This window comes from Taeniopygia guttata, chromosome 6, assembly GCF_048771995.1.
Source record: "Taeniopygia guttata chromosome 6, bTaeGut7.mat, whole genome shotgun sequence".
In the NCBI taxonomy this organism is placed as follows: domain Eukaryota; kingdom Metazoa; phylum Chordata; class Aves; order Passeriformes; family Estrildidae; genus Taeniopygia; species Taeniopygia guttata.
Window position 1 is genome coordinate 24093464 of NC_133031.1, and position 9037 is coordinate 24102500.

General features: G+C 52.9%; 1 protein-coding gene across 1 annotated transcript; it reads left to right on the plus strand.

Annotated features, from left to right (window-relative positions):
• Window positions 1-3722: 3722 nt before the first annotated feature.
• LBX1 (ladybird homeobox 1) lies at window positions 3723-6613 on the plus strand. The gene is made up of 2 exons (XM_030276283.4): window positions 3723-4755; window positions 5063-6613. Exons 1-2 carry the CDS (start codon window positions 4431-4433, stop codon window positions 5563-5565), a joined length of 828 nt encoding a protein of 275 aa, XP_030132143.4. The 5' UTR covers window positions 3723-4430; the 3' UTR covers window positions 5566-6613.
• Window positions 6614-9037: the final 2424 nt, after the last annotated feature.

Here is a 9037-nt window from a genome sequence, read left to right on the forward strand (position 1 = left end):
TACCCCAGTGCTCCCTCCCCACCACAGCTGGGAGCCGACGGACGCCCAGCTCGGGACGGTTGTTTTCCAAAGAGAGCAACGCCGTGCAGTGCCCGGCGGCGGCGGCATCGGGGGATACCTGTAGGAACCGTTTATCGGCCGTTTTTCAAGAGGCGACTGGGACAGGACCACAGACCCTGCTGTGGCTCTCCGTCCTTCACCGCGGGTCCCACCGGGGCCTCTCTGTCCCTCGCAGCCCCAAACTTGGAGGAGTTCTTGAAAACTAAAACAGTTATTTCTTAGGTTCCCGGCTGGCCCTCCCGGCCTTTAAGAGATGCTGTGCCAAGACTAGATACTTGCTCGAGGGCAGGGAGTTTTGCTCCTCTCCCCGCTGCTAACAGGGAGTGGTAACGTGTTTAGACCACTTAAACTAGGCAGACATAGCTGGAAGCCATGCACGGCTCAGCTATGCTGGGAAAGGAGGTGTCATTTGTACGCAGTTACTTTGGTGATCAACACTTGAATGATATATGCCGCCTGCTTTAATTATATTCCTGTGACATTTTCCTGGACAGCAGCGGACCGCGCACAGCCAGAGCCGGGCAGCCCCGGGAGCGTCCTGCTGCTGCCCGCCGGGCCCGGGACTGTTCCCGGGAGGGCAGCTATGCCCACACCCCGAAATACGGTTCTGGAGACGGCAAAAGGAGAGGCTTCCAAATATGCTACTCGTAGACCGAGTTTTTTTTATTGGTGGTGGTTTTTGGGGGGTTTTTTGTTTGGTTGGTTGGTTGGTTTTTTTTGTTTTGTTTTGGTTTTGGTTTTTTTGCGTGTGTCCCCTCTCACGAGGAGTTTTGATTTCAGCGGCAGTTTTCTCCTCTGTGATGAGGAAACGCCGCAGCTTTAATCGCTTTTCTTCCACGATGGAAGGCAGGGACCCAGACCGACACTTCCCCAAAGGTTTCAGGGGAAGCCCTCATCCATACCCGGGGACATCCAAGGGCCACTGTACTCCCCTGCCCTGCTTCCCCCCGCCTCTCGGCCGGGGACTCGACTCAAACTTCTGCCTGCACTAGCAGCAGGTGAGACCCAGGTCCCACTCAGAGGGGCTGTTGCAGGCAGAAGCGGGGGGGAAGGAGGGTGTTGGAGCACATTGGATGAGGGTGTTCTTCCTCAAACGACCCCAAAGCTGGGACACAGGACTAGCAGCTGCGTCCCTGCAGGACGGGCAGAAGAGCCCGGAGGGATGCGAAGTTCCGTGGCGGTGGCTGGAGCAGGCTCCCAGCGATAGCCGGGGCTCCCTTGCTCTCAGGAGCCCTCCGAGGACAGTGAGATGCAATGGGACACGCCGGGGGGCACCGAGAGTCCCTAATTTGGGGCTGGGTGCCAAATAGGCTGCCAATAAAAAGAAAATTAAAATAATTAAATTCCGAAGGATGAGGAGGGGAGATGAAGAGCTCTCCCCCTAAGCTGGGTTGGGGGCAGCCCAGCCCACCCCGGTGCGCATAGTGGGAGTCGTTTGCGAGAAGGGAGATGCAGCGGTTGCGAAGGAAAAGTAAGCGCAGGACAAACGAACCCGAATCCGCCAAAGGCAGCACCGGGCAGCCGAGAGCACAGCGGAGAAGGCTCGGTCGGAGCCCGCCGGGACAACCACCGAGAGCCAGGGGACTCGGGGAAGGGGGCCGGGATCTGCCCTCTTCCCTCTCAAGCACCCTTTTTTCAGTGAGGTGCTATCTGGGGAGGGAGGCTGGGCGCAAGGGCAGGCGACAGGCCTGGAGCCGCCGGGCTGAGTTATTAATGCAAAGCATGAACCCGGCTATCCCCTACCAGGCAGTGGCCGAAGCAAACGAGGAAGGGTCCCTCTGTGTCAGGAAGTCTGTACTGAGGCTGGTGTCCGTCCTCCCCAGGGCGCTGGCCCTATTAGGAAGCCAAAAGAAAAAAAAAGCGGAGTGCTTTGACAGCCTTGTCCTCCCGCGTAGGAAGAGGGGAGACGCAGGCTGGGGGGACAACGGGGTATCCAAAACGGTTGGCAGGATTTCGCTGTGTCTGAAGCACTTTTGTCCGTGCCCTGCGCGAAACGGGCTGTGCTTGAGACGGGGAGTAAGTTGCTCCCGTGTCTGCACTCCGCTCTGAGTTGGAAATGCTGCAGCCGGTAACCGGCTGAGCCTCAGAGCATCCCGTACGCCCGCCAGCCCGCCCAAACTCGCATTCAGGAACGAGACTATTTTTGTTTCGTTCCCCCCCCCCCGCTTTTATTTTTTTTAATCTTATTTCTGTAATTATAACACCAGCACCCCGGCTGAGTTCTCAATAAAACCTGGATCCTGACATAAAACGACATGCTGAAAAACAATGCGAGGGGACACAAGGGAGAGGAGGAAAGTCTCTAATTGGTTAAAATATGTTTAAATCACTTCATAAAACCAAAGCAAAGCGAAGCAAATAATCCACCTAGCAAAGCAAAGAAGCTGGGCGATTTAGAATCAGTGTAATTCGCTCCCCCCCCTCCCCGACCGGCTCCCCCCCCATCTCCTCGCAGTATTTGATATGATGAATAACCCAATATAGGCCTTTAAAAATAGGTCACTGCATAAAGAGACTCCCAGAGAGCTATAAAAAATGGGAAGAGGGCGCTTTAAGGAGAGGAGCCATTTGCTTCTTTTGTGCTTGTTTGGTACCTAGCGGCCTGGGAGCTGCCAGCCGTCCTCCTCTTGGCCCTCAAGGTGAGGAGGGAAAGTTGGGGCCGCATCCAAGCCCCTGTCTCTCTTCCTGCCCCACCGCCCCTCCAGCCAGCACCCGGCCCGGCCCGCCCAGCCCCAGTCCGGCCCGCGGCTCGTGTCCCGGCCGAGGTCCCCCCGGGGACCGTGGGGGGACCGTTCATGTCCGCAGTGGGGGCCAAGCTGTTCACCCCAGCTCTGGCCTTTGTCTCCGTCCCTGTGGAACGGCGAGACAGAAGCGGGATGGTGATCCCCGTTGAAATACTAAGGAATACTGCGGAGAGCCGGGCCGGGCCGGATTCCCCGATAGTGGGGGGCACAGCAACCCCCGCCACCCCTTCCCCTCTCCAGAACCACCCGTGGGCTCGCAGCAAACGGACTCGGGCTAGAAACCGACCCTCCCCGACTCTTTCCCCCCGCGCTGCTCCCGGCCAGGACCACCCGGCGCCACCGGAGCTCAAGAAGCCGCCGACATCCCCGGAGCGCTCCCGGCCCGCAGCCCTCCGTGGGCTCTCTCCACACCGGAGGGGCCCTGCTCCCGCCCCGGCCCCGCAGCACGCTCCGACACAGGGCGCTGGGAAAGAGGAGCACGACAAATTCGGCGGAAACCTTCGGGTTTTATTGGAAAGGAAAGGTCTGCCTTACCTGAAACCAGGCTCTCCCCTTCTTCCCCTCATAAAAAAAAAAAAATCAAACGGCTCTGGGTAGAGCTAGAGAGAGACATTTTGAATAACCTGGTAGCAGAAATTAGCAGGAGGGAGAAATAAAAAGAAAACAAAAAAAAAATCTCGGGGGGGAAGAAAAAAAAAGACACAGCCGGATATTTTTCGGTTTGTTTTGTTTTCGCTTATTATTATTTTTCACTATACTGTATTATCCTGATGCAATAAAGGCTGGTTTGTAATGTAATTTAAAAATATATATGTCCAAACAAATAGCAGGGCCAGAATATGACAAGTGCATTCAGCATTATAATTCAACTGGGCTCCACCTCCATACCGCCTCCTAATTAATGGGTCTCCGAACTTGCAAAAGCCTGCATTGGACAGAGAGAGAGAGAGAGAGAGAGAGAGAAAGAGAGAGAGAGAGAGGGCGAAAAGTGTCATTGAAGATAATTGATTACCTCCCAATCAACAATAACTTGTTAGCAATAGTCAATTACCCCATCTCTTCTCGCTTCTTTCCCCCTGGTCCGAGGTCTCGGTACGAGGGCTGCTCTTCCCCTCGACGAAGTCTGCTTTTTCTTTTTCTCTTTCTTTTTTTAAAATTATTTTTCAAAATTATTTTGGGGTGGGTATCATCTGGAGGTGGGGGGGCAGGGAAAGTGCTGTGATTTGGGGTGTTTCTTAAAATAGCAGCTAGAAAGAGAAAGAAAGAGGAGAGACAGGGAGAGAGAGAGAGAGAGAGAGAGAGAAAGAGAGAGAGAGAGGAGACAGACAGGAGGGGGGGAAATCTCCGACCCAAAACCCTGGGACAAGAGGTACGGCAGGACCACCTCTCGGCGAGGGACCGACGGCAGCTCTGCTCCGCTCCGCGCCCGCCCGCCGCCCTGCCCGCCACCCGACGTGGCTCTCCCCGGGAGGACCCGGGGCTCCTCCGCCGGAGTTGGAGGTGGGCTTCAACTTTTGCTCGCTGTCTTCGCCGCCGTCACCCCGCGGTCCCGCCGGGGGCTTCTCCCCGCGGCAGCGCATCCCCGTCGCGGGTGGGGAAGGCAGCCCCGTGCAGCCCGGCCCCACCATGACTTCCAAAGAAGAACCCAAGCCCTCCTCGGGGGAAGAACGGCGGCGGAGCCCCTTGGATCACCTCCCACCGCCGGCCAACTCCAACAAGCCCCTCACCCCCTTCAGCATCGAGGACATCCTCAACAAGCCCTCGGTGCGGAGGAGTTACACCCTCTGCGGAACGGCCCACCTCCTCTCCGCCGCCGAGAAGCACCCCCCGGCCGGGCTGCCCCTCTCCGGCCGGGCGCTGCTTTCCCAGACCTCGCCCCTCTGCGCCCTGGAAGAGCTGGCCAGCAAGACCTTCAAGGGGCTGGAAGTCAGCGTGCTGCAGGCGGCGGAAGGTAAGCCCCTCTCAGAGTAGGGGGGCCCTCCAACGGGTGGGTGCCCCGCTCCTCCCCACGGCCTGGTTTTCCTTCTGTCCTCGTCCCCCGCCATCTCCCAGGGTGTCGCATGGGGTGGGATGGGGGTCCCTGGGCGGCCCGTACCCGGCCGGTACCCGGCAGCATCCTCTCCCGTGGCCCTCGGGGTGTGGGAGAGGGGGCTCTGCCTCGCTCCCTCCAGATACCGACGGGGCAGCGGTGTGGGGTCTGGGGGCTCGGGCAGGGGTGAACACGGGAAAGCGGGGACAATCTGGCGGCTCGTCGGCAGGCCGGGACGGGATGACCATCTTCGGGCAGCGTCAAACGCCGAAGAAGCGTCGGAAGTCGCGGACGGCCTTCACCAACCACCAGATCTACGAGCTGGAGAAGCGGTTCCTTTACCAAAAATACCTGTCGCCGGCGGACCGGGACCAGATCGCCCAGCAGCTGGGGCTCACCAACGCCCAGGTCATCACCTGGTTCCAGAACCGCCGCGCCAAGCTCAAGAGAGACCTGGAGGAGATGAAGGCCGACGTGGAATCGGCCAAAAAGCTGGGCCCCAACCCCGCCGTGGACATCGTGGCCTTGGCCGAGCTGGAGCCCAGCGCCGAGGGAAGGGGCAAGGCGCGGCCCGGGTCCCCGCCACCGCCCCCCGCAGCCGCCCGGGAGCCCGGCGCTCCGCCGCCGCCCCGCCCCGCCTCGCCCCCCACGGAGCGGCCCCGCAGCCGCCGGGACAGCGAGGAGGAGGAGGAAGAGGAGGAGGAGGACGTGGAGATCGACGTGGATGACTGAGGGGCGGCCGGTGTCCCCCCCGCCATGTCCCTCCCCCCCCATCCCGACAGCTCCAAACCGGCACCCTCGGCCCCCCATCCCGGCCCCGGCAGCGCGGCGGGGCGGCTGCTCCCCTCGGTCGGAGCAATAAGCAATAGAACCCCACCACAGACACTCACCCCCCGATTAATTTAGGGTAGAGTCGATATCCCTCCGCCTGCCACATCTTCGGAACGGTGCAATTACGGACGGCTTCTGTATAAATATTTAAACTTATATATTGGAATTTTTTTCTTCCCCCTTCTTTTTGAGGTTTTGATTATTATTTTTTCTAATAGCTATCAGTGATGATTATTTTATCTATAAGGGAGACACGTAACCTTGGAATAAACCTGGCTTCCAACAGATGTTTGGGAAAGCAGTTGTTTTCAAAGACTTCCGAAACAAACCACTTTAGAGAAGATTTAAGTTAGGCTTAAAACGGCAACAGCAAAAAAAATTAGCCGCTTTCCTTTCCTTGCATGTTTCAGATGTGCACGAACTAATTTTTTTCCTTTTAAAAATATTTTTTTCTTTCACAATCTTGGGAACTTGGGGCTGGGTGATAATGCAAGTTGAAAAATATATACTTTCTTTTTTTCCTAGAGCATAGAGGTTTGTCTCCAATGCAATTTCTGCCTCATTTTACCAATTAAAAGCTATTTTTACCATTTTCTGCTATTGTTGTGCTTTTATTAAAAAGCTGCCTTTCGTATTTTTGATATGAAGGTGGTAACAAAAAAAAAAAAAAGAAAACAAAAAAATCCTAGAATTATTTTTTACTCTTTTTAGAATTTTTTGCATGCTATGGAAATAAAAAAGGACAAATCCCAAAATCAATACATTTAAATATTACACTATAAATTAAAAAAAATGTACAGATTTAAGACCTGGTTTTGTTTGAATTGTACAAATTTTAAAAAGCCTGCTATTTAAGTTCCGATAGGGACAATGTCGCTTTATTTACTGTCTCTTAGAATTGTACAGATAGCTCTTTTTTTCCGATACAATAAAATCTTTACCATTTTAATATACTTTTTAACGTCCTTCATTTGTGACCGAAAAAACACCCCGCCGGTTCGAGGCTACACCAGACTTTTCCCCCACAGGAATCTCCCATCCCGTTTGCATTTAAAGTTATTCTAAGAGCAGTATCTGCGGGAGAAATGACGGGAAAGGAGCACACGGCTAGAGCAATATTATTATTTTTTCTAAGTCTGATGCCAGGCAGAGTTTAGCAGAGGAAGAACGAGGAGCATCGATAAGGCCGGAGGTGCGGGCAGCGCTTCCCGGGCATGGGGGATGCGCGGCGGCGGAGGCGGGAGCGCGGAGGGGCGAGCGGAGCCACCGGGACCCCGGGGCCCTCCCGCTGTCAGCAGGGCATTTCCAGCCTGAAATTGCAGGGGAAAAAGAGAGGCAGAGGAAAAAAAATAATGGAAATAAAAACCAAATCTGAGCGGCTGCAAGGAGCTACCAGCGATTTGGACAAAAGGAGCGGGCTGTGCTGTGGGGGGAGCTGCCCTCCGCCCGGCGGGCCAGGCCTCCCGTGTCTGGGCAAAAGCTGCCACGGGCCCACGGGGATGGAAAATGTTCCGTTTCCTCCCTCCCTTTAATTATTTTTCTTTTAATTTCCTCCTTCCTTTTTCTTTTTTTTTTTTTTTTTTCTTTTTTTTCCCCATTTCTTTTTTCTTTATTTTTTTTTTCCAGCCAAAATTAAAGCTCTGGTGAATGTGTTTTCTCTTGGCAGCGTGACTTGCCTTTGGAGTCGAGCAACCTGTGTTTCTCCCTATTCTTTGCAAAATTTATGTGAGAAAGGCAAATCTGGTGTACAGTGGTGGAGTCGGCAGAGAAGTGTCCAGATAAGACAGGGTTGGTTTGTGGGTTGGATTTTTTTTTTTTTTTGGTCCAGTTTCTCCGAGGCTAAATAAATCTTTCTCCTCTTTGAGAATGGATGGGGTTGTAATTTTTAGCGTAAAGCATGAAAACTGGGGACAAATGAGCCCTCTTCTCTGAAGTGACAAGCGACAATGGAGCATATACAGCCTCCTGCGGTTCGCCATGCTGAAACAAGCATGCCCCTCCGCAGCAGAGAGAAGGCGAGCGCTTGGAGACCATATGGTTTTTGAATTTTCTTCACAATTTCCAGACAATTTGATGGATTAGGTTAACCCTCCCTTCCACTGTTTAACTCCACAACAATGGGAGCAGAGCTGTTCTCCCTTCGTCGGGGCATCTGTGCGCTTCTATTCTTTTTTCTTTCTCTCTTGGTATTTGGAACAAGCCTATGAATTACAATGAAATTCACTTTTCTTTAGTATTATTTGGAAGAGCACTTGTTTTCCGCCACCTCCCGCCCCCACTCCGCCATCCCCTCTTTTTTCTTTTTTCTTTTTTTTTTTTCTTTTTTGTTGTTTTTTTTTTAACCTCCGAATGATAGCTTTGACTTCTGTCCAGATCTCTCGGAAAGCCTTCAATCTTGTCCTTAAGTGTTTTTATGCTAAACAGGGAAATCGTAAATGCTGAGAAACTGTGACATTTATGTGAAGATCTAGTTAAAGGGCTTTATTTGTTTTCTTTATCTGTTTTTTTCCCCATTCCCTCTCCTGTTCCCCCTCCCCTCCTGTCCCCTCCCTCCCCCCAGTCTTTTATTCTTTTGTCTTGGAATGGATTTAATGAGGCTGCAAACAGTACAATTCACTATAACCAAGAAATAAAAAAAAAAAAAAAAAGAAAAAAAAAGAAAAGAAAAGAAAAAAAAAAAAAGAAAGTGGCTGGGTGTATGGAAAATAGGCTGGGAGTTAATTTGGGTTTCTGATCTATTGACTTCTGAGTGCAAAGAGAAGAGGCCGGGCCGCCTTGCACCCGCAGAAGTTTACCACACGTGGCTGGGGCGGGATAGTAAATAAAGCCTCCTCCTGAAGATTTGTAGCCTGTTAATTTGGCTAGCCCCCTATTTCCAGATAACTGAGATTTTGGCTGTTTAATCTGTATTTTGACAAACAAAAGATTTTTTTTTTTTTTTAGCTTAAAAATGAAGCTCTGGCTTGTGCCATTCGTTTATCATCCAGTTTGAAATGCGCCGTTCTCTGGGATCACCTGCATGAGTAGATCTATTGCTCGGGGTTTGCTCTGCCTCGAATTTTAGATACAATATGTTTTTTTGGTTTTTTTGGTTTTTTGTTTGTTTTTGGGGGTTTTTTTCGGTCGTATGTTTGTTTGGGTTTTTTTCTGGTTTCTGTTCTTTTCTTAGGGGGGCGGGGGTGGGTGGGTGGGTGTGGGAGTGGGACTGCTGTTTGTTTATCGGGTGGTTTGTGGGTTTTTTTTCCCCGCAGCAGCAATAGGGACGCAGTGACAGCACTGAATCGTGCCCTCTGGGCTGACCCAGCCGCAGCCCTTCCCGTCCCACTCAGAGGGCTGCTGCCATGGACGCGGCATGGAACGCCTCCTGCCCGCC